The 24,834-nt window shown below is 32.7% G+C and overlaps 1 protein-coding gene across 2 annotated transcripts in view; it reads left to right on the plus strand.

Annotated features, from left to right (window-relative positions):
• GALNT3 (polypeptide N-acetylgalactosaminyltransferase 3) overlaps positions 1 to 12,208 on the plus strand; it is a 52,790-nt gene extending 40,582 nt beyond the window's left edge. For both annotated transcript variants that reach the window (XM_012544772.3, XM_003763913.4), the window contains 5 exons: positions 1,276 to 1,476; positions 3,185 to 3,316; positions 3,620 to 3,721; positions 9,525 to 9,677; positions 11,059 to 12,208. In XM_012544772.3, the coding sequence (XP_012400226.1) occupies positions 1,276 to 1,476; positions 3,185 to 3,316; positions 3,620 to 3,721; positions 9,525 to 9,677; positions 11,059 to 11,181 (711 nt within the window). In that variant the 3' untranslated portion in view covers positions 11,182 to 12,208. The remainder of the gene's footprint in view (positions 1 to 1,275; positions 1,477 to 3,184; positions 3,317 to 3,619; positions 3,722 to 9,524; positions 9,678 to 11,058) is intronic.
• Positions 12,209 to 24,834: the final 12,626 nt, after the last annotated feature.

Raw genomic sequence — 24,834 nt, forward strand, 5'->3', positions numbered from 1 at the left:
TAACTTGGGAGAAAAAGGGAATTTGAAGAAGAGATAAGTTTAAGAAGAACCAGGAACATCAATTGACACAAAAACAATTATAATTTTATTTTAAAATAATAATGTTCATCTTACTATCTCTATTTTCTTTGCTTTGTGGGTTTAAGAATACAAGAAGTACTGTCAATTGATGCTTTTTGGTCTTTAAGATATTCTTAAATCCTGGTCTTTTATTTGTGAGAATATAATGTGTTCTCTTTTAGATAGTTTGAGTTGTGAGGTTTTGAAGTTCCAGGCAATCATTATCTGATATGCTGGGGTTTAGGGGAGAGATTAAACCTAGATGTAAAGATTTGGTAGATATCTGTGAACCCTAGAAACTGAATGAGAGCACCAAATAAGAAAATGTGGAGAGAAGAATAATATATATGTTATATAATTACAACATATAATAAATATATAATAACACATTTATTATGATTATGTTATATGATTATATTGTATACACACACACACACACACACACACACACACACACACACACTTGTTTGTTTGTTTAATATGGAAAATACCAGAGTATGTTTGTAGGTGGAAATTGAGGAATGAACCAGCTAGTAGAAAGAGATTGTAGATAAGAGAGAAGGAATGATTGAGGAGGCCATACTCTTTATGGGATTGTGAAAGGGTAGAATTTGAAGGCACCAGAAAGCCCTTAAACCTTTGCAAAGGGAAGGAAAGTTTCACCCTCTGAAACTGGAACAAAGGAAGAGAAGAGAGGTGATGAATATATAGAGAAGTTTTGAGGTCTGGAACTGGGAAAATATTTGAGCCTAAGATGGATGGCCTTCCAAAACAAAAGGTATAATTAGTTGTCACTAGAGAATGAATTATTTTGTAAAAGGAGATATAGGAGCAGCTAGGTGGCGCAATGGATAGAGCACCAGCCCTGAAGTCAGGAGGACCTAACTTCAAATCTGGTCTCAGACACTTACCACTTCCTAACTGTGTGATTCTGGCCAAGTCATTTAACCCCAATTGCCTCAGCCAAAAAAAAAAAAAAAAAGATATAAGTGAATTTAAGAAAGTGATATATATATGTGTGTGTGTGTATATATATATATATATATATATATATATATATATATTTATATTTCAGGAGAAATAGGTGAAGTTGGAATGTCTCTCCCCTTTTTTTTTTTCATAAGATGCTTAAAGATGAAAACCATTTTGGTTGTATTTTATGTTTAAAATCTTCCATATACTGTGAATTTATACAAAAATATCATTAATTATCAGGTTTGGCAATGTGGTGGGCAGTTGGAGATTATGCCTTGCTCTGTTGTTGGACATGTTTTTCGCAGCAAAAGCCCTCATTCGTTTCCAAAAGGCACGCAGGTGATTGCTCGTAACCAAGTTCGTCTTGCAGAAGTCTGGATGGATGAATTTAAGGAAATATTTTATCGAAGAAATACTGAAGCAGCAAAAATTGTTAAACAGGTAGGTTATAAAAGAAAAATTGAAGTTGCCCACATCAGATTCCTTATTGAAATCTTTCTTACCAGAAACCATAAAGTAAAAAGGTTATGGGATAGCTAGGTAGTGCAGTGGATACAGCACAGCCCTGAAATTGGGAGGACCTGAGTTCAAATTTGGCTTCAAGTGCTTAATACTCCTCTGTGTGACCCTGAGCAAGTCACTTAACCCCAATTGCAAAAAAAAAAAAAAAAAAAAGGTTATAAACAAACAAATCCCAAATAACCCATTCAACATGCATTGTTGTTTGAATTGTAGAAACATAATTTTATGTTTTGCATGACTTCATTTCTGTAATGGAGATTGCATTTCTTTCTTTCTTGATGGGTAAGGGAAGGATGGAAGGAGAAAAAGAGTTTGAAACTGAAAAAATAAAGCTGAATAATTTTTTTTCAAAAAAGAAAGTTAATTGTAATAGAAACTTTTTGTTCAGTTTTTTAGTGTTAGAGTAATATGCCACAGGTATAATAGCACATTTGCAGCATTATTATACTAGGTTACTGTGTTTTCTCTTACAACAGAATCACATTCACCCTATACTCAAACTGCAAAGAACACATACACATTCTGATAGACATATACATTGAATTGCACTTATCCTAATTTTCATTATTTGGTGAGAAGTTCAAAAACAACATTTTTTACTTCAGAGGTCCCTGAATTTTGTGGCAAGGCTTTCATATATTGAATTTGACACCACAGTTTCAATTTAACTCATCAAAGAACTATGCATTAATTATGCACAGCACTAAAAATGGGCTTTTGCCCAGTTTGTGGAGTTTATGGTTTACTAAATGGATATCAACAAAATATCCTTAGTTATATTGCTACACCTATACATTTCACTCTTAATGCTTAGTGAAATAAATTATTGTTCTTGGCTTTATTTGGTGATAACTTTGTAATATAATATTTTTTAGTTTTGATTTTTTTTTTTGGTCGGGAGAGAAGAGTCATAACTGTCAGACTAATACTTTGAGTAATGAGTTTTAATCTGATCTAATTTTTTTTTCTCTATTATCAGTTGAAATAAGTAAATGGAGCCATCTAAATATGATTATCCTCTGACCCTACTGTTTTGGCACTCCCAATTATAGGTGATAGAGAGTCACAGTTTATAAATGGTGGTTTTATTTATATTTAATGATGTGTGTTTCAATGATTTTACTAAAAATGATTTTATAGATAAAACTGGTGAATTATAGTTATTCCTAGTTTCATTCATTTAAGCTCAAAACATGTCCAACATTTTCACTTATCCATCTTTTGACTTTAGGCAGTTCACTTCTACAAACTGTTAAGGGAAAAAGATTGGAACAGTTGATCAAGAAAGATCCTTTCCATGTCATATTCTAAAAGGTTTAATGAATGCCTTTGAGTGGGAGAAATTCTGCCACTTATAAGGATATCAGAGGTTGGACAGTAAGTACTGTCATAGCTTCTAATCACTGCAGTAGCATTGATGATACCTTCTGTAAAGATAGAATTTTGACACTAATTGGTGCAATTAAGCTGAAACTCATTGGTGGCTCAGAGGTTTTGAGAGCCCTGAATATGAGCACACCCCCCACCACCTTCCACTAAAAAAAAAAAAAAAAAAAAAAAATTTAAAATTAGTTCTGAATTTATAGAATTATATCCTATAGCTTCTGATTCTTTCATCTTCTTTCAGAAAACCTTTGGTGATATTTCAAAAAGACTTGAAATAAAACACCGTCTCCAATGTAAAAATTTTACTTGGTATTTAAACAATGTTTATCCAGAAATATATGTGCCAGATCTTAACCCTGTAATATCTGGATATGTAAGTACCTTCTTTTTTCTTTATTCATTACTCATAGTACTAAGACACCCTTTCAATTTTGAGATTCTGTGATTTTTTTTTTTTGACTGATTCTATTATTCAAATAAAATCAGTATTTGTAAACCAGATGATAGATAGATACCCAAGAATGTTGAGCTTGTTGATAGGTTACTTATGAGGTTTTTAAAAAAACTAATAATCCTATGTTTTATTCATTCACATTGGTTTTCTTATCTTAATTGAACTTGTATATAAATAATCTTGAATTTTAAATATAACTAATTTGAAAAAAATGTTATTCAGATACAAAACAAAGGCCGTCATTTATGCTTGGATGTTGGAGAAAACAACCTAGGAGGCAAACCACTAATTATGTATACATGTCATGGTCTTGGGGGAAACCAGGTAAAGTATATATTAAAAGATGTATTTTCCATATTAGCATGTATAGATTAATGTAAATTAAATATCACTGCTTTTCCTATAATATAATATTTTATGCTCAGTATCACATTTTGTTTTAAGCACTATCTGCTTTGTGGACATGTGAATTAGGTAATTTGTATTTAGAGGACAAGGAGTATACTGTTTTACACATTGGTTCTTTGACCGTGGCAGCAACTTGTACATATCTAACTTATGATTAATAGCTTATTAAATTTATTCTAGTTGGTATAAAACTAGTAGAAAATTACACACAAAGGCCATGTGTTAAAGTAGATGACTCCATGTTATAATATAATATTTATGATTAATCCCAAAGTGGTACAATTATAAATTATTCCTGTGGGGGAAAAGTTATTATTATGTGAAAGCTTATTCCAGCAGAAAACATCTAATTCACATTTTCATTGTGAATCATCTATAAAGCTTCAATTAGTGAAAAGCCCACTCAAATTCATTATCCTTGATGTTCTTTGATTAGCATCAGCATTGTTACTAACTCCTCCTTTTCTACTGTCCTGCCAATTAGAACTAAAATGTCAAATCTAGAAATTTTGGTCAACTTCTATTTATTGAGAGAAATGAAAACAGAAAAACCATATCAAAATGGATTTCTCTCTTTGACCTTTACAAAGCAGTTGTTGGCAGGACTGTGTCATCTCTTTGGGAACAAAAGGAAAATGTTTGAAATATCTGGTGTTAAAAGCATGAAACCTTGAAAATATGAGACTTAAGAAAATAATTATTCTTTCTTTCCCCTAAAGCACCACCCAGTTTTTCCTCTCCAACTTTCTTTAATCTAGGGGATCTTAAGCCCCATTTGTAACTGGGGGTCATTTAGTTAGAGCCAATGATTAGTTGGGCCCCAAAATGGAAAAAAACAAGATCTGATTTGTCTGTCTTACCATTGCCTTTTCTCTTTATATTTCCCACCTCACTTTGTTGTTGTTCAGTCATTTCATTTGGGAGTTTGCCTTTTCCTTCTCCAGCTCATTTTAAAGGTGAAGAGACTGAGGCAAGTGACTTTGCCCTGAGTCCAGATTTGAAATCAGGAAGACTCATCTTCCTGAGGTCAGGTTTAGTAGTCTCATTTTAGAAGGTGTAAAGAGCAAGCAAATTTTAACACCAGGTTTTGTGTGAAGTAAAATGAGCTGCACTACTAAAAATCATCCTTTTCAGAACATTTTGATTCTCTCTTTATTACTTAATGTCCATCTTTTTTTCATTTGTGTTTGAGCTTTAATTTTCAGGATAAGTCATCCTGGGGTGCATCCTAAGTTCCTTTATTCTTCAAAATACTGTTCTATTAATTCCTGTGGATGGGTGTAGAATAATTTTGTTATTCAGATTTCCTTTCTTTTGTATTTCAAAATCTATTCCTTGATTGCTTGTAGAATTTGTTATTTCATAATGGAAATGTTATGTCTTGAATTTGAAGCCTCGTGTGTGTTTTTTTTGTTTTTTGTTTTTATCTCTGGAAAGTATCTATGGACTCTTTTAATTGGCATTTTGACTTCTATTTTCAGAATTCTGGACAGTTTTCTTATTATTTTTTGCATTAAGGTATTCAGATTTTTTGACTTGCATTCTTTTGGGCAACCTGTATTTACATACTGTCTATAATATCTATATGAATTGCTTGAAGAGAGAGCATGTTTTCTTTTAATGTTTTTGCTCATTATTTTTTACTTCTGTGCACTTGCTTTCCTGATCAGTCATCATCTTTTTTGAGACTTAATATCCCAGATTCAAGTTTTCTATTCTGCCCACAATTTTTGCTGTGCAGATCATAAATTCTGCTCTCAAAAGTCTTATTTCTCTTTTAAATCCATGTTCTCAAAATCTACAAGATCCTTTATCTCATCAAGTGTTAAATAATTTTTTTTTGTTTTGTTTTGCAGTATTTATTGATTCCTGAACTCATTTACTAGATTTGGAGGTCATATATCTTTCTGTTGTTAAAGGTTTTCCTTTTGGCTTATTTCCTAATTCTCAAGTCTTTGAATTTTCTTACTTAGGAAATCTTTGAGAATTTCAGGGTTTTCCTCCTATTTTTTGTCTTGATTCCCCTCTCTTAATAGTAATTTCCTTGGTGACTGGGTCTCAAACATGTCTCCCATTTCCTATTACACTGTGCAATTTTTGGTTCACCAGCCTATATTTCTGTGCTCAAGTGATTTTTTGGGGGATGGGGAGAATTGACCCAGCTTGATTTTAGACCCTTTTCTTTCAAGATTAGGAGAGTGTCAACAGCCCCCAACATGATGTCCTTTTCACTTCTTCAGTTCTCTGACTTGACAATACAGAGCCTGGCTATACTGATAATACTGCAGCTTTTGACATTTTCTGTCTTTTGGAGTTTGTCTCTTTAGGGCTAGAGGTTGTGGGAAATAGGGGAAATTTGGAAAGTAATTTTAGGCTCTATTTCAAGTCCAAATGTGTTCTGTCCCTTTCTTTCTGTTCTTCCATTCTCCTGTAGGAGATCTTTGTTATATGGAATACTGCCAGGGAAGTCTTCAGGTCTCAGAAAATACCTAGAATTTGGAGTTTGGAGTTTCCTAGCATTATAAAGAGGGAAAGTGGGAAGAGATTGAAGTATAAGGTTGTGTTTTGTTGTAAGCACATGGATCTGGCTGGCTTAAGGCAGCCTTCCCCCCATAGAAGGTTACAGAAGGAATACAAGTTATTCATTGTTTTTTTTTTTTTAAAACCTCCTTTTGGGCTGTTGATGCCCCAAACCATGGAAATATCTGATGCTGCTTTGTCTTTGGTGCACAGTTTCCGTTTTCTAGAATTTTGAAAGATTGAGGTTTAGAAAAAATGTCTAGTTTTCCATCTTATTGGTCATGTATCAGAAATTCTCTAAAAATGATTAATTTCTTTAAAATAAAATAGCATGCATACACTTTTGACTCTTGCAGTACTTTCTACTTAGGATACTCATTGCCTCATCTTACCTTCTCTCCTAAACTATTTAAAATGCAACACACCTTCCCTTCACCTTCTTCCTTTTGTTTCTCATCCAGAAGAAATTTTTTTTTCCTCTGAACTCTCAAACGAGAGGCATTTTATTTATATCCATAAGACATGAAGGATAGACTCTTATATCTTCTTTCCTTTAAAGCAGTAATGATGGTCCAGACCTGTGACTTTTATTTGTGTAGTGAATTTGGGGTAAAACACCCCTCTATCAATGCAACTCAAAAATTCAACTGTAAGTTATGATATTAGAACAGGTTTTCTTTTTCTTTATTTTTTAATTTATTTTTTTACAATAACTTTTTATTGACAGAAACCCATGCCAGGGTAATTTTTTACAACATTATCCCTTGCACTCACTTCTGTTCCGATTTTTCCCCTTCCTCCCTCCACCCCCTCCCCAGATGGCAAGCAGTCCTATACATGTTAAATAGGTTACAGTAGATCTTAGATATACTATATGTGTGCAGAACTCAACAGTTCTCTTGTTGCTCAGGGAGAATTGGATTTAGAAGGTATAAATAACCCGGAAAGAAAAACAGAAATGCAAGTAGTTTACATTCATTTCCTAGTGTAGAACAGGTTTTCTTAACTTTTTTTATATCATGGACCTCTCTGTCAATCTTGTGAAACCTATAGACTCCTCTTTAGTGCTTTTAAATGCAAAAAATAAAACATAGGCTTACAAAGGAAGTCAATTATAGTGAAGTACAGTTCCTAAAGTATTAAAAAAGTTCTCATAAACCCTTGGTTAAAAAACCCTTTAGGGAGTTGCTTAAGTCATTGAAATCGCTTGTCCATGGTCACAGCTAATATTTGTAAGAGTCAAGACTTGAGACCACATCTTTCTGACTTTAGGTTTGATTCTTCATCTACCTATATAATGCTACCTCTCATTATATATGCCTCTCCCCCCAAAAAATAGCTCTTTCAAAACCAAAACAAAGTATTTTAAGCCTTTCAGAAGCAGTATGATATACTAGATTGTGGACTGAGATTCAGTCAAGAAAGGATTAAATGTTAACTCGGAGGCTTACTAACTTTGTGAACCTGGCCAAGCCACCTAATCTTTATCTTTTTTATCTTTGAAATAAAGTGTTTGAATATATTGGATTACTTGCTGTTTAGGGAAGAGGGTAGAGAGAAAGGAGAGAGGAAAATTTGGAACACAAGGTTTTACAACAGTGAATGTTAAAAACTATCTTTGCATATAGTTTCAAAATAAAAAGCTATTACTTATTTTTAAAAAGCAGGGGATTGGATTCAGTGGTCACTAATGCCCCTTCCAGCTGAAGATTTTATATTCTAGTTTTGCCTTAGTAGAAAAAAAAAAAACTTTGCTGATAAAAAGTTAGTATGAGCAAAATAACGTTTTGGTCAGGTATACTTATTGTGTATCTAATTTATATTTTAATATATTTAACATCTACTGGTCATCCTGCCATCTAGGGGAGGGGGTGGGGGTGGGGTAAGAGGTGAAAAATTAGAACAAGAGGTTTGGCAATTGTTAATGCTGTAAAGTTACCCATGTATATATCCTGTAAATAAAAGGCTATTAAAAAAAAAAAAAAGTTAGTATGATAGATATATAAAAGTTCTTCACCAAATAAATGGAAGCTGAGGTGAAAGATCAGAAGTACTTGATAAAACAGAATTTTAAAAATATAGAGTTATTGATTTTTTTGTTTCTATAGCACCTGAATTCTCCTCTCTTTCTCTCCCCCTCCAAAAATGTATCTTTTATATCATATAATGATATAAATCTAAGAATGATAAAGAGGAAGAAAAAAATTAGCAAAACTGATTATTACATCAGAAACCTGCATCTAAAAGGTGGAATTTTCTATGGCCATAGAATATCTTTTCTCACCCCTATAGCTCCCCAAATTCTGCAAAGGAGTAGTAGAAAAATGTTTATTCCTTTTTGTTATTGGGAAGCCAAGCTTGTTCTTTGTCATTTTACAATATATATATTTTTGAAGTTTCATGATTCTATTTACATTTTTGTAGACAATGTGTATGTGTATATATATATATATATATGTATATATATATATATATATATATATAGCTTTTTTGACTATTTACTTTCCATATTTCTTTAGATTCATCATTGTTACAATATAGTACTATTCCAGTATAGTCTCATATCATTTTAAAACCATTTCCTAAATGGTAGGTATCAAGTTTTGCAAGTTCTTTGCTACCACAAAAAGTGTAGTCAGCATGTTTTTAACATACAACTTGTGTACTACTTACAAAGTATCCAGTAGTTTTGTAGGTATTAGTGTTACACTGAGGATCCTTATGTTTTCAGGGTTTTGATAGTCTTCCCATATCTTAGTATTGAAAAAAATATGAATAGATATTGAATCCCTTATTGGGGGAGTCATAGATGAGATAGATCATATCCTCTTTTCTTATACAATTACTTCAGATATCATGTAAATATTCTTGCAAATTGTGTATGTTTTCAATTACATATTTTACTGAAGTATTTGTGTAGTTGAGGAAAAAGTAATAAGAACATAAAATCTTAGAAATGGAAGGGATATCAGAAGTCATATAACTCCCTTGTTTTATAAATAAAGAAATTTAATTTAGCTAGTTAGTGAGGTAACTAAACTAGGACCCACATCACCTGCCATTTTATTTGCTCATAAGATAAGCTAATGATTTGAAATAGACTTATATCAATGTATTTTTATATTAAGTACTTTATTTTACAATTGAACCATCATTCTTTGTGTCTGCTTGATATCTAATAGGATTCTTTTCTCCATAGTATTTTGAATATTCTGCGCAACATGAAATTAGGCATAGCATCCAGCAGGAGTTATGTCTTCATGCTGTTCAAGGCCCGGTTCAGTTGAATACATGTAGCTACAAAGGTCAGAAAACACTTACCATTGATGTACAGAAATGGGAAATTCAAAAGGTATTTGTTAATTTACATCTTTCTTGAATTATTTTTGTTAGGATGCAAATATTTGCACACCTAATAAGGGAATATGTAAAATATCAGTTCATTTTTAGCACCCATCAGAAATTTTCTGCCATGTTAACTATGCTATTGTATAACTCTACTCAAAATATTTTATACACATTGTGTTGACGAGCTTACAAAATTTTTCTATCCCATCTATTTCTCCATACTTCCTATAAATATCTCCACAAGTTGTTTATTCATGAGATTTCACAATTTCATGGCTTATTCTAGTTAATTCTTTGTATTATTAATCTCTTTAACCTTATTACCCCTTAAAACAATATTTTAATACTTGTGATATATTATGTATCCTTTTTGTTTCTCTCTTGGAGAAAAAAAACTTTTTATTCTTGCCTTCATTATTCAAATTACTTGACACTTTTTCAATTTTGCGGGGCAAGGCTCAACTCAGACCTTTTAAATTAAGATTCTAGGTTAGAATTCAGTGAGACACTTTTGTGGATCATAAAATGAAATAAAATTTTGCAACTTAGAATGATTAGAAAGATTCAGTTCTTAAAGTTAGGGTACTAATAAAATGCTGTCCTTTTGCACTTCTTCATTCACAACGGCAGCCAGCTGCTTTGGTCAGAAAGGCATTCATTTTTAAGGACAAATTATGCTAAGTGTTCATATGCCAAATCCCTGGACTTTTTAGGGTCCTACATTGGATCTGTTAGACCTCAAAATACAAGAAAGCTAGACCAGTAATGGTCCTGAGAGTGACTCTTCTTGTATCTAAAAAGAGAAATAAGCCCACCTGACATAAAACAAGTGCCATTCCTACTATACTCAGGAACCTGGTGATAAATGCCATTTCTCCTTTATAGCTAAATGCGCCTTTTAAAGGTTGTCTATAAAAGTTAAAATCTACCTTTAAAATCTAGATCATATATAATCTTACATAAAACAAATTCATTATTTCAAGGATAGTGTAAGATGACTTTTTTAAAGTTAAGCCTTAAGAATTATATAATTGATGTTATTTTTCTGCTTCAGGTACATTTCCTTGATTATTTGGTTCTTGAGTAGCTAGGATTTTTAAAAAGTCCTTAAACTAGTACCTTCGTGTAAGTTTTCAAATACTGTTGTGATCAAAGTGGTATAACTGTAAAGTATCTGAGAAGCTATGAAACTATTTGTAAAAGTTTTTTGTCATCATAAAGAGAAAATTATTTAACATACCTAGAAGTGATGTGAGGTTCAATGTTCTGCTATAACAAGAATTTGAAATTTGTTTGCTATTGATCAGTATGAAACTGAGTGTCTCTCTCTCTCTCTCTCTCTCTCTCTCTCTCTCTCTCTCCTTTTTTTTTTATCTTCACTCCAGGATCAACTACTATACAATCCATCATTAAACCTGTGTCTTACAGGAAATGGAGAACATCCAAGCTTGGTGCCATGCAATCCATCAGATGTATTCCAGCAATGGGATTTTGTCAGTCAGGCTTAAGTGTTACTTAGAATTAGGAAATTTTAAAAAAGAGATATACTTTCTTATAAAACTGTGACTAGGCATACACTGTAGTTTTGGAAAATTATGCAAAAGCAGCTAATTGTAACTTATTCCAAGTGCATTTTTCCTTATTTATATCTTTAAATGTGCAAGTGGCATCACTGCTACAGAAATCCCTTAAGGTTCTGTTCTAAAGCACAATAATAACTAGAAATACCAAAGACTATATTTTTTTTTTTTTTTTTGAGATATCCAGGTTTAGGGAAAAGATGTTTACAGTATGCTGAAAGTTAATTTGCAGAATAAGGTGGTGTTTGTGTGTCATGTCTTTAAACAAAGATACATACAGATATATACACACACACACGACTTAAAGATATTATATTTCCCCAAGTTTCTGGGGAGTTAGTATAGATTTGATACTGTATTTTTTTAATGACTTAGAAATTGATCAATGAAGGTCAGGTATTGACCTTTATATGTGGTGTGCAAACCAGAAAATTTTATAGGTCTAGGATTTATATTTTTATTTAAATATACAAGTAATTGATTTTTGCCTTTGGTACACTTGTCTGGCAAGTGTTTCTTAAACATGATAATAAATGAATAAGTTGGTAGAGGAATATTTTTAGCATTTCAGTCTTGGCAGATTTTTAACACTACTGTTTGCAAGTCCAGTACCCGTTCTTCTTGAAGCACTTATGTCTTCCTTTAATGAGCTTTCTTAAATAACCTTATTGTATGTTTTCCTTAAGCAACATTTTAAAAAAACTTTTCATAAGTGACTTTATATGGAAACGGTGCTTTCTAATATTGGCCTCTTCTTTTTCTACTGTAATTCATTAATCTTGTATGTTTGTGAAATTTAAATTCAAATGCAAAATTCAAGTCTTTTGAACACTAAATTTTATTTGCTACTGGTTCAATTACAAAAAAGTCCTTTTTATGACCTCTCTTTTTCTTATCAGAAAAGCTTTATTTCTTTTTGTCTAGTGAAAAACATAATAAAGAAATCTTCAATACAGTTTCTTTTATTTTGTGATTTTTCTTATCTGGATTAAACATTTAAAATGATAGAGAAAAGGGGCAAAAAAATAAAGTTAAAAATTTGCTAAGCTTTTGTAGTTTAATTTTTTTTTTTTTTATTCAGAATTTTTTTTGTGGGTTGGTGGGGATGGGTAGTATCTTACATCTCATCCACATAGGGGAAGATAGGTATAGCAAAAATTTAAAAAAAGATATAGATTAATAGAATCAAAAATTCAGATTCTGAAACTTAATTTCGCTCTTGCTTAATTTCTTTATTGGTTTAAAGTGGAGAGAGAACTATAAAAATGCTGATGACTATTGTTGCCCAAAGCTTTCTGAGGAATAGTATATCCCTAGATATGTGTACATTTATTTGTTTGAAAAAAATTAGTTGCTCACTTTACCTAAAGCACTTATTTTCCAAAAATGGCTTTTTTTTTTTTTTTAACAAAATTACTGTTTAATTACTTAAGTAACATTTTAAAATATTTCAAAATGTTAGTGGATATGTGATCTCATTGGTGTACTCTTTCTCACACTGGATAGCAACTCATCACCTCATTTTTTTTATTATAACTTTTTATTTACAAGCTATATGCATGGGTAATTTTTCAGCATTGACAATTGCAAAACCTTTTGTTCCAATTTTCCCCCTCCTTCCCCCCCACCCCTTCCCCCAGATGGCAGGTTGACCAATACATGTTAAATATGTTAAAGTATATATTAAATACAATATATGTATACATATCCATACAGATATTTTGCTGTACAAAAAGAATCAAGCTTTGAAATAGTGTACAATTAACCTGTGAAGGAAATCAAAAATGCAGGTGGGCAAAAATAGAGGGATTGGGAATTCTATGTAGTGGTTCATACTCATCTCCCAGAGTTTTTTCACTGGGTGTAGCTGGTTCATTTCATTACTGCTCTATTGGAATTGATTTGGTTCATCACATTGTTGAAGAGGGCCACATCCATCAGAATTGATCATTATATAGTATTGTTGTTGAAGTATATAATGATATTCTGATCCTGCTCATTTCACTCAGCATCAGTTTATGTAAGTCTCTCCAGGCCTTTCTGAAATCATTCTGCTGGTTATTTCTTATAGAACAATAATATTCATATACCACAATTTATTCAGCCATTCTTCAATTGATGGGCATCCCTTCAATTTCCAGTTTCTGACCTCTACAAAGAGGGCTGCCACAAACATTCGTGCACATACAGGTCCCTTTCCCTGCTTTATGATCTCTTTGGGGTATAAGCCCAGTAGAAACACTACTGGATCAAAGGGTATGCACAGTTTGTTAACTTTTTGAGCATAGTTCCAAATTGCTCTCCAGAATGGCTGGATGTATTCACAATTCCACCAACAGTGTATCAGTGTCCCCGTTTTCCCACATCCCCTCCAACATTCCACATTATCTTTCCCTGTCATTCTAGCCAGTCTGACAGGTGTGTAGTGGTATCTCAGAGTTGTCTTAATTTGCATTTCTCTGATTAATAATGACTTGGAGCATCTTTTCATATGGCTAGAAACAGTTCCAATTTCTTCATCTGAGAATTATCTGTTCATATCCTTTGACCATTTATCAATTGGAGAATGGCTTGATTTCTTATAAATTAGATGACTCCCATAGTTTAAAAAAAGTGGTAAGTGTCAAATCTCAGGCCATTCTTTTTATTCTAGCACAGGAGAGCTTTTAAAACAACATTTTAAGCCTATCACCTCATTTTTGTGACTTTTGTCCATATCCTATAAATCCTTCATGCATATCCTCTTAATATGCTGCCAGTACCTAATTCAGTTCCTGGCACATAGTAGGTAATTTATTCATGTTTATCTGCTGACTGACAGAAAATGTTCCTTGAGGTTTTTTGAAAACATTAAAAAAAAGATTTTAACATAACTCTTATCCTTGATTTGTCCATTGAAAATGTGGCTACTTATGGCTTTTGATACCTTGACTATAACTCTACGGTAACTTATCAATGACAAATAACATTTAGCATTCAAAAGATTTTTTTATTTTACACCTTAAAAATTATATGTTAATAGTAATCAAAAGCCATAAGTAGCCACATTTTCAAGTCATCTTTGATAAATACTTAAAATAGGCTGAAAATGTAGCAAGAATAATGTATAACAAATGGACAAATCAAGGATAAGAGTTATGTTAAAATCTTTTTTAATGTTTTCAAAAAACCTCAAGGAACATTTTCTGTCAGTCAGCAGATAAACATGAATGGCTTTTGATTACTATTAACATAATTTTTAAGGTGTAAAATAAAAACAAAATCTTTTGAATGCTAAATGTTATTTGTCATTGGTAAGTTACTGTAGAGTTATAGTCAAGGTATTATTTTAATATAAATTATTAGAACTCACTAATTTTTTTAATATTATCCATATAATTTGTTTTTATATTTTCTTCTTTTCCAAATATATCCCTCACTCTTTCCTATCCAAAAAGCCATCCCTTTCAACAAAGATTTATTTTTTAAGACTGAAAATCATTTTTTCCTCCCTTGAGCTAGCATGCATCTTGTGAAATACAAAGATAATTTCCAATTAATTTAGTTCATCAATAGAAACCCCTGGATTTTATTTCAGCATGAACAAGGAAAATTGTTTTGGCAATTTCTCTCTCTCTTTTTTAAAGCTTTTTATTTTCAAAACATATGCATAGATAGTTTTCAACATTCATCCTTGCAAAACTTTGTGTTCCAAATATTTTTCTCTTTTCCTTCCTCCCACCTCTTCCCCTAGATGGCAAGTATTCCAATATATGTTAAGCATGTGCAATTATTCTATATATATTTCCACAATTGTGCTGCAAAGAAAAAAATCAAAAAGGAAAAAAATGAGGAAAAAAAATGCAAGCAAACAACAAAAAAGTGAAAATACTATGCTGTTATCCACACTCAGTCCCCATAGTCCTCTCTCGGGGTGGCACTCATCTGCACCTCCTCTGCAGATGTCACTCTCCATCACAAGACCACTGAAACATCAATTGCCTCACTTTTGAAAAGAACTATGTCCATTGGAATTGCTCATTACATAATTTTTTTGTTGCTGTATGCAGTGTTCTCTTGATTCTATTTACTTCACTCAGTATCTGTTCATGTCTTTCCAGGTCTTTCTAAAATCATACTGTTGATCTTTTCTTTTAGAACAATAATATTCCATTACATTCAAATACCATAATTTATCCAGTCATTCTCCAGCTGACGGGCATCCACTCAGTTTCCAGTTCCATGCCACTACAAAAATGGCTGTTATAAACATGTGTCTTTTCCCTTTTTTATAATCTTTTCGGGATATAGACCCAGTAGAGCCCTTTGAGCATAGTTTCATATTGCTCTCTAGAATGGTTGCATCAAATAGAATGATTTCAGAAAGTCCTGGACTCGCTTGAACTGATGCTATGTGAAATGAGTAGAACCAGAGAACATTGTATATAGTAACAGCAAGATTATACAATGATCAGCTCTGATGGATGTAGCTCTTTTCAACAGTGAGGTGATTCAAGACAGTTTCAATGGTTTTGTGATGAAGAGAGCCATTTGCACTCAGAGAATGGACAGTGGGAACTGAGTGTGGATCACAACATAGTATTTTCACTTTTTTGTTCTTTGCATTTTGTTTTCTTATTTTTTTCTTTTTGATTTGATTTTTCTTGTGCATCATGAAAGTTGTGGAAATGTGTATAAAAGAATTACACATATTTAACATATTGGATTACTTGCCATCTAGGGAAGGTGTGTGGGAAAGGAGGGAGAAAAAAATTGGAACACGTGTTTGCAAAGGTGATTCTTGAAAATTATGCATGTTTTGAAAATAAAAAGCTTTAAAAAAGAAAATTGTTAATCAGTTCACAGCTCCACCAACAATGTATTAGTGGCCCAATTTTCTCATATCCCCTCCAACATTCATCATTATCTTTTCTTGTCATCTGACAATCTTTTATAATGATTAGAAATGTTATGCGTGGTTGGGGGTGAGGTAATTTATCTAGTTTAGGAGTCTTGTCATTTTCCCATTTTTCATGCAAATTTGGAATGGGAAGAATTTCCTTAATTTCTAGTCTTGGTACAAAGGTTAATAGAAAGTTATTCATTGGAACCAGACAACATTCATCTGAGAATTTTAAAAGTATTCAAGTAAAATTGTAGTATTATTCAGGAAAATGAAATTCATTACAAATGCTTATCATAGCAGTAAACTGGCAGACTGCTGATGTGATCATCATTCATAAGAAGGCTTTCAGAGATTAGTGAGCCACACTTCTATAATGGGCAAGTTGGTAGATCAGTAAAGAATTGAACATGATAAGAAATATAATTCTTATAATGGACAATTCAATTTACAAATACTGATTTCTATTCATAGATTCAGAGATGTAGATTTAAAGATGATCTAGTCCACAGCTTCTTAAACTGATTCATGACCCCATATGGGGTCTTATAACTCAATGTGGGGGTTCACAAAATTATGAATCACCATCAGCCCATATTTGATTTATTTATTTTATATATCTATATATCCAGGATCACATAAAAATTCCTTAGGTAAACAGGGGTCATGAATAGAAAAAGTTTAAGAAGTCCTGATAGTCTATCCTGCTTAGTTGACAGATAAGAAATCTGAGGTCGAAATAATTTAATGTTCGGTGTCAGGAAGTTGCAGGTCCAGAATTTATCACAACTGCCTTTTATTCCTCACCATTCAAAGACTATTCTTCTGTCCTTGAGAAAATGCAAGATGCTTCCTTCTAAACAAATATGATTATTACAGAATTCTTTCCCGTAAGCCATTAGTCATGACCTCAGCTATCAAAATCTCTCTCTCTCCATCTCCTTGCTAAACCTCATCTCCAGTAGCCAAATCCCCTACCTCTACCCAGAACACCTGCTACAGTTAGAGTGTCCTCATACTCAAAAATGTGTTTTTGAAAAGAGTATTGTGTACCACATGTAGAATAGTAAATTCCTTCTGTAGTGGGGGTGGGGAAGAATTAGGAAAAATGTCCTTGATCTTCTATTTGGAACTTGGAACATATCTTTCCAAAGAAATATTGTTATAAATGGTGGTTAAGGTTTCTAGTAATAAGGTTTAATGATATTAAATAGATTTTTTGGTAGTCTGACTTAAAACCTAAGTACTTAGAAAATTATTTCTTTTTCACATTCTTATTTGAGACAGTATATTCATAAACTTTTGGAATGCAAGCCACAGTATAAATTGGAGACTGCCTGTTTGAGGATAGAGTAAATATTCACTTGAATAGAAGGGAACCAGTATATGCAATATGATTTGACTTTCAAAAAGTCTTTGATGGTTTCACATATCTTCCCTTCTATCCCAACCTGACCCACAGATAAAGTGTTTATTTTTTTTTGTTTTTCACAAATAAAAGAAATGCCTAATATATTTGATTAGTCCCAACTAAATCTAAATTTTTTTTAGAAATTTCCATTTTCCATGATCAGACAAGGCACTTTGACTTGTTCAACTACATCATCCCAGAGCAGATTTAGAATGTTGAATGTCTGGATCACTAGACTTGCTGCTTATTGTCTTTCATGATGATCATGACAGCAAGTATTTGCATAATATTTTAAAGCTTAGAAATTCTTCACTCACAACAAACTCAGAAAATACAAGCTTCCCCATTGGTTGGAGGTTTTTCAAGTAAATTCTGATTGACCACTTGAAATCGAGGTAAAGAGGTTCTTAGTTTAGGTACAGTTTAGATTACAGGATCTCTGGGGTCCCTTTCAACTTAGATTCTGATTTGAGGGAGGGGCATGCCCAGTGAAATCCCAACAAATAATAGATATAAAAATGACCTAGACATATAAAAAGTCACAGAATTAGGCATATGAGAGAATCCAGAGGCTCTTTGATCCCACCCAAGAAGATGAGAAACTACAACATATTTGACAGAAGTTCAGCTTTTTCTTAAATATCTTGACAAAAAACCCACTAATGCCCTGAGATAGTTCATTCCCTTTTGGAATAGCTGTAGTTAAGAAATTTGTTCTTTCAAGCCTAAATTTACCTCATCGCAGCTTCAACCCATCATTTCCATTTTATCTTCTGGGAACAATATCAGAACAATTCCTCTTCTCAGGGTGGTCTTTAACATGAAAACTATTATGCATATCCCACTCAAACCCATGTCTTCTCCATACTAAATACCCCAGTTCCTTCTGTCAGTCCCATATAGCATGACTTAGAGATCTTTCACCATGTTAGTCACCTTTTCACATGATTAGTCACCATGGTAGTCAGCTTTTCCACATTCTAAAATGTGATAACCACAACCAAGCACAATACTCCACTTGTCTTAGCTAAGGACAGAATACAATAGCACTATTATCCCTCTAGTCTTAGACTACACTTTTAGCATTTGTTTTTTGGCTTATATCATATTGTTGAATCATTGTACTTTTTAAGCTTTTTATTTTCAAAATAGATGCATTAGTTTTCAACATTCACCTCTGTAAAACTGTGTTCCAATTTTTTTTTTCTCTCTCCCTTCCCCTCCTTAGAAAACACATGCAATTAATTCCTCCTTACATATTTCCACACATCATAAATCATTGTACTTTCAGGCCTCTAAAATCCCCTATCATTTTTTTTTTCAGACAGAGAGCCATTAGGTACATGTTTTGCATCTTTCCCTTTGGAAAAAATAATCATCTTTAACCCAGGTGTAAGATTTTATATTTACCCCTATCCAGTTTTATCTTCTTAGATAACTTTTTAGCCATGGTGCTTCGGGAGCCTGATCTCAGGAAGAAGAAGACTATCTTCTCTTTTCTACTTCTCTTCTACTTCTTTTCTGCAATGAAACCACTTCTCTTATGCCAGTAAGCAAGCAATCAGTTCAGTTGGCAGTCTCTATTTGGCTTTTGCTTCTGTTTTTTGGGGCTCTCTCCCTATTTCTATGCTTGCTAGCAATTACATAGTTCTTAGATGCTTTAAAAGGTAATGTATTAATTTTAAACTGTATTCATATAACTTTCTATGTGTGTCTATGTGTGTGCCAAGTATTTTCTAAAGTCTGATTTTAAATGTAGTTTCTCTATCTCATCTGGCTGGTTTGATTTGTAACATACAGAAATGCTGATAATTTATATCATTTTTTATATTGCAAATTTACTGTTTCAAATACTTTTTAGTTAACTGGAATTTCCTGAGCAGATTATCATATCGTCTTCAAAAAAGTGATGGATTTGTTTCTTCTTTGATTATACTTATTCAATTAACTGTTCTTGTCATTGCTAGAGCTGGCATTTCTAGTATAATACTGAGTGGTGGTGATGATAGTGGACCATCCTTGCTTTACTTGTGACCTTGCTGGAATATCATCTAGCTTGTTCCCATTACAGATGGTGTTTTTACTCTGGGTTTTAAATGGATGCTGCTTATTATTTCGAGGAAAGATGTTTATTCCTGTATTGGAATATTTGAACCTGACTGACTTAATTCTAATGCTGTAGACAAGAAAAAAAAATTGGAATCAATCAATAAACATTTAATTAGTACCTACTAAAAAAAAAGTAATGTATTATAGAGCATTACAGGAAAAATAGGAAACAAAATAAAAACCCAATTCTGACAAATTCAGAATCACTGTTTCAGTTGACTGTTTTTCTCTTCTAGACCCTGGAAGACAGGCTGGATTATTGAAAAGATAAAAATATATTTATATTGCTATATGCCCCTTCCCTTTTAAAATTATATCAACATGGAGTCTTTAGGATCTATATTCAAGAGGAGAAACCTCAGATTAAAACAAAGATTTAAGAATCTAATTAGGGAGTGAATCACTAAGAACAATGTAGTACAACCCATAGAATTGTGAAGATCAATTGTAAAGGATCATGAAGATGTTTGTTGTTATTATTGAACATCAATAATATTCAAATGATGAGTGGGGGTGCTAGTAGAAGAAAGGGTAAATGCATGATATATGGGTAATGCTGAGAAAATGCCTGGAGAATAAGTAGGTGAGGTGAGATAGGGATCAGAAATGGGGGGGGGGGGCAGAGCAGATGTTCAGGAGATTAAAGGGTTAAATTCTTCAGGTCCCTGGTTTGCCCCTTAACACCACCCTTCCTATCTCCCACATCCCACTGTAATTCCTGGATTTAACAAGAAAATACTTCTCTTATGGCCTCCTTAGAACCTTTTATAGGATTCCTTATCCTACCTAGCTTCTGACTCAGAGAACCAGAAAAGTAGGTCTTACTCAGTGAAAAGGACCCCTTACCCAGACTATAAAGCTATTTTGGTCTTCTAGGCTTTTTCTTGCTATTTTTATCTTTACCTAGGATTCTCCATTTTAGCACTGGTTCTATGGAGCTCTTAAGACATAGAAAAATTTTTTTTAGGAGAGAGGTCACCTTATCCAGGGCTTCTTAAACTTTATTCTACTAGCAACTCCTTTTTGCCCAGGAAATTTTTACATGACCCTGAGGTATATACCTCTATAAAATAGGTATACAAATAAATCAAACATTTGCTGATAATAAATTATAATTTCATGACCCCCCCCCCCACATTGTTATGCAACCCCCTTATGAGGTCAAGAACTACAGTTTAAGAAACTGGGATCTAATTCAACACCTTATTTGAAAGATGTGGAAGTCCAGCAGTTAGTGGCGCAGTGGATAGAGCACCAGCCCTGAAGTCAGGAGGACCTGAGTTCAAATCTAATCTCAGACACTTAACACTTCCTAGCTGTGTGACCCAGGGCAAGTCATTGAAGCCCAATTGCCTCAGGGAAAAAGAAAAAAAAGATGTGAAAGTCAACATCTACAGCTGCTGCTTCCTACACCAAAGAGGGAATGACCCTTTTCTTGCTGTCTTAGGGAGGACAGTTGCAGATGTTAGATGTATCTATAGGGCACCTTCCAGGATCAAATTCCATTTTTCCTTTTTCTGTCTTATGGTATCCTCCTCTAATCTTCCTCTGTCCTGTCATTCTTGAAAGTTCCTTGGCAGATGCACTGCTAAGATTTCTCTCCTGCCAGATCAGTGGTAGGATTATTAATCTGTTATAGTTTTTAACAGACTTATGAAAAGGTTGTATGTTTTAAGTACTGTTCCTCTTTCTAAAGGGGTCTACTGACCCCTATAGAAGGGTCAGAGCAGCACAGTTAAAACAATCAGGGAAGTAGTTGTATGGAGATCAACCAAAAATATTAGAATTAGAATACAAGATCTATCAATGGAATAGGATCTAAGCCCACATAGCTATGAGTGGAAATAGTAAACAAAGACTCATTAGCCAAGTTTCGGGGCATTAAATTGAGGAGGTAATCTTGAAGTTTTAAAAGGCATATTTAGGACAAAAGAAACTTCTCTTATACAGAGCAAGTAATGTATATGTGGGATTTATTACCTGCAAAGACTGAATATGTGAATAGATTAAAATATGCTTAGCTGAATCCATAATGAATTGCTAAAGGAAGGAAGAATATTTTAGCTCCTATTTTTTAAATTTAATTCAACATTTTTATTATTTGTCTACTTTTATTAGGTATTTTTTCACATTATTCTCCTTCCATTCTATGTTCTACTTAAACTGAATTATTTGTTGTTCCTACTAGTTGTGCATGTGTATAAACCATCCTCCACACCAGGAATATATTCTCTCATCTCTGCCTTTCATTATCCTTCTTTAAGGTTTAGTTCAAGTACCATAATCTCCACAAAATAGTTTCTGCTACCAACTAGAAGTATTCCTTCTTTCTTCCAATTTTCCTACACTTATTTTTGTAAGACTTTGTGTTCCAAATCTTTCTCCCTACTTCCTTTACTTCCCCCAAGACAGCAAGCAATCTAATATAGGTTAAATATGTGCAATTCTAGCTCTTCCAATTTTCCCAAAGCACTATGTCTATATCTTTTATCTCCAGACCCTCCCTTATATTATGTTTATCCATATCTATCAAATCAAATGAGATAATACATGGAAAGCATTTTGCAAATGTTAAATGTTAATGTTTCCAAATGTTCAAAGCATCATATAAATGTTAGCTATTCATATAATATCCACACCAGTAAGCAGGGATTGCCATTTTTTATCCTTGTATATCAGGGTATAGATATTAGGCACATAAGTAAATCATTCTAAGCAGAGAACTATGTTAGGCTCTGGAGAGAAAGAAAATTTATGATATGGTCTCTACCTTCATGGAACTTAGTAATAACTATAATACAAAATAATGCACTAGTGTTTAAGAGGAATACAAACTGCTTAGTAAAGTCTGAACCTAGGAATGATTTCATGGAAGAAGTGGCCTTTCAGTTTGACTTTTTGAAAATAAAAATATTTGAAAATAATAAGTCAGGGCAGCTGGATAGGTGCAGTGGATAGAGCACCATCCCTGAAGTCAGGAAACCCTGAGTTCAAATCTGGTCTCAGACACTTAACATTTCCTAGATGTGTGATCCTGGGCAAGTCCCTTAACCCCCCATTGCCTCAGTAAAATAATAATAATAATAATAAGTCAAAAGAGGCATATAGGCCATGTCAAGTATAAGGAATCTAGAACAAAGGCACAAAAGTGGCAAATTGAAAGTTCTATGGTTGGAGTGAAGAACAAGAGGATAATAGTATAAGATAGAACAGAGTGTTGTCAGATCCTGGAGAGCTTTAAATAATAAACAAGGAAGTTTTATTTGGTAAGTAATGAAGGCTTTGAAGGGGGAAAATGGCACAACCAGATTTATGTCAAAAGTAGAACAGTCTGGAAAAATTCAGAAGGATGTATCAGAGGGAAAAAAGAAAGATTACATGTTAGGTGTAATGGCAATATACAATATTGATGACAGAATAGAAAAGAAAGGACAGACCTGAGAAATACTGTGGTTATGAAATCAATAGGAAGTGATAACTGAAAAGATGAAGAATATATCAAATATATCAAAGATAACCCCCAATATTTCAATTATTGGAGACTTTATGAATTGTGGTACCACTCTCAGGAATGGTGAAGTCAGAAGGAGAGAGGAATAAGTTTTGCAGGAAAATATTGTATCTCTAATGACCTTTGAGATTAATAAAGTTGTTATAATTACCTGGATGGAATCATGAGTTTGGCTTACTGAAGCAATGCTTGTTTTTGTTGTTATTGTCATTATTTAATCATTTAATTCAAAATGTACATTCATTTTAATCTCATTTTCATACATTAGAATTAGCAACGAATTAGCAACATAAAGTATTATAGGAGTGGAGTTTTCATTTTTCTGTATTTTTAAATTTTCCTCATTGGTAGGAAAGATGATCAATAACTTTAAAAAGCATAGATAAAATTTAAATTAGATTAGAAATGCCAACTATAATAAAAACCTAGAAAAGGAAGTCTTCATGATGGAAAATGCTGTGCACAACTAGGGAAAGAACTGTGGAGTCTGAATGAAGATCGAAGCATATTATTTTCAGGCTTTTATTGCTCTATTTTTTTCTTTCTTTCTTGTAGTTTTCCCCCTTTGTTCTGATTCTTCTTTTACACTATGACTAAAGTGGAAATATGTTTAATATTATTGTACATATATAATCTATATCAAACTACTTGCTATATTGGGGAGGGGAAAAAGAAAGGAAGGGACAAAAAAATCAAAATTCAAAATCTCATAAAAGTGAATGTTGAAAAATATCTTTATATGTAATTAGACAAGATAAAGTACTATTAAGTGGGAAAAAAGGAAAGGAAGTCCGAAAATTTATCTTTTTCATTGATCTTTTTAAAAGTAAATGACTTCTTTGCAAATGCAAACAAAATTCATTTTGGAAAGTTTTATTGATGCCATTTTTTTTTTTTTAGCATCAGCAATTTCCTCAATACATAATCACTATGCTCAAACTTCCCCTATTCATCCAACTCCCACCTTTGCTTCCCTTATAATGAAGAAAACTGACTTAGAAAAGGAACATATCTGATAATATATATAGCATTCTGTTACTGAAAAGCAGGGAAGTATACCTATCCCCTTTTTATTTGTTTAGATTGGTCACGGTAATTAATCTGGGTCAGCTGCTTTTGGTATTATTTTCACTCAGTCATTGTAGCCTATACCAATAAAATCACAGGTTCTGTCGCTATCTAAAGGAGGAACTTTTGTATACCAGCTATGAATAAATAGTAGGATAACTTTTATTTCATTTTTTAAATTTTATTCTGGACTTAAGAAATAAAACAAGAGGTATAAAACTATTCCCCTAGTAGAATAGGGGGAAAATATGAATCTGAAACTACAAATCTACTATGTATAATTTGCTATTCTTTTAAAATGTATAATACAGTTATCTGTAAAAAAACCAAACAAACAAAAAACCCAAAATCATTTAATGGGTATTGTTGTCCTGGTTCTATTTCCTTGGCTGCCATTAGTTCACACAAATCTGAATATCTTTGAATTCCTTCTATTTTTTTATTTCTTATAGTGCCATCATATTGCACTACGTAGATTAACTATAGTATTTTCAGTTATTCCTCTATCAATGGAATATTTTTATTTGCCATTATAAAAAAGTAATTATGAATATTTTAGTATATTTCTATTATCTATATTTATATACAAGAGATTTATTT

The sequence above is a fragment of the Sarcophilus harrisii genome, chromosome 3, assembly GCF_902635505.1.
Source record: "Sarcophilus harrisii chromosome 3, mSarHar1.11, whole genome shotgun sequence".
NCBI classification, from domain to species: domain Eukaryota; kingdom Metazoa; phylum Chordata; class Mammalia; order Dasyuromorphia; family Dasyuridae; genus Sarcophilus; species Sarcophilus harrisii.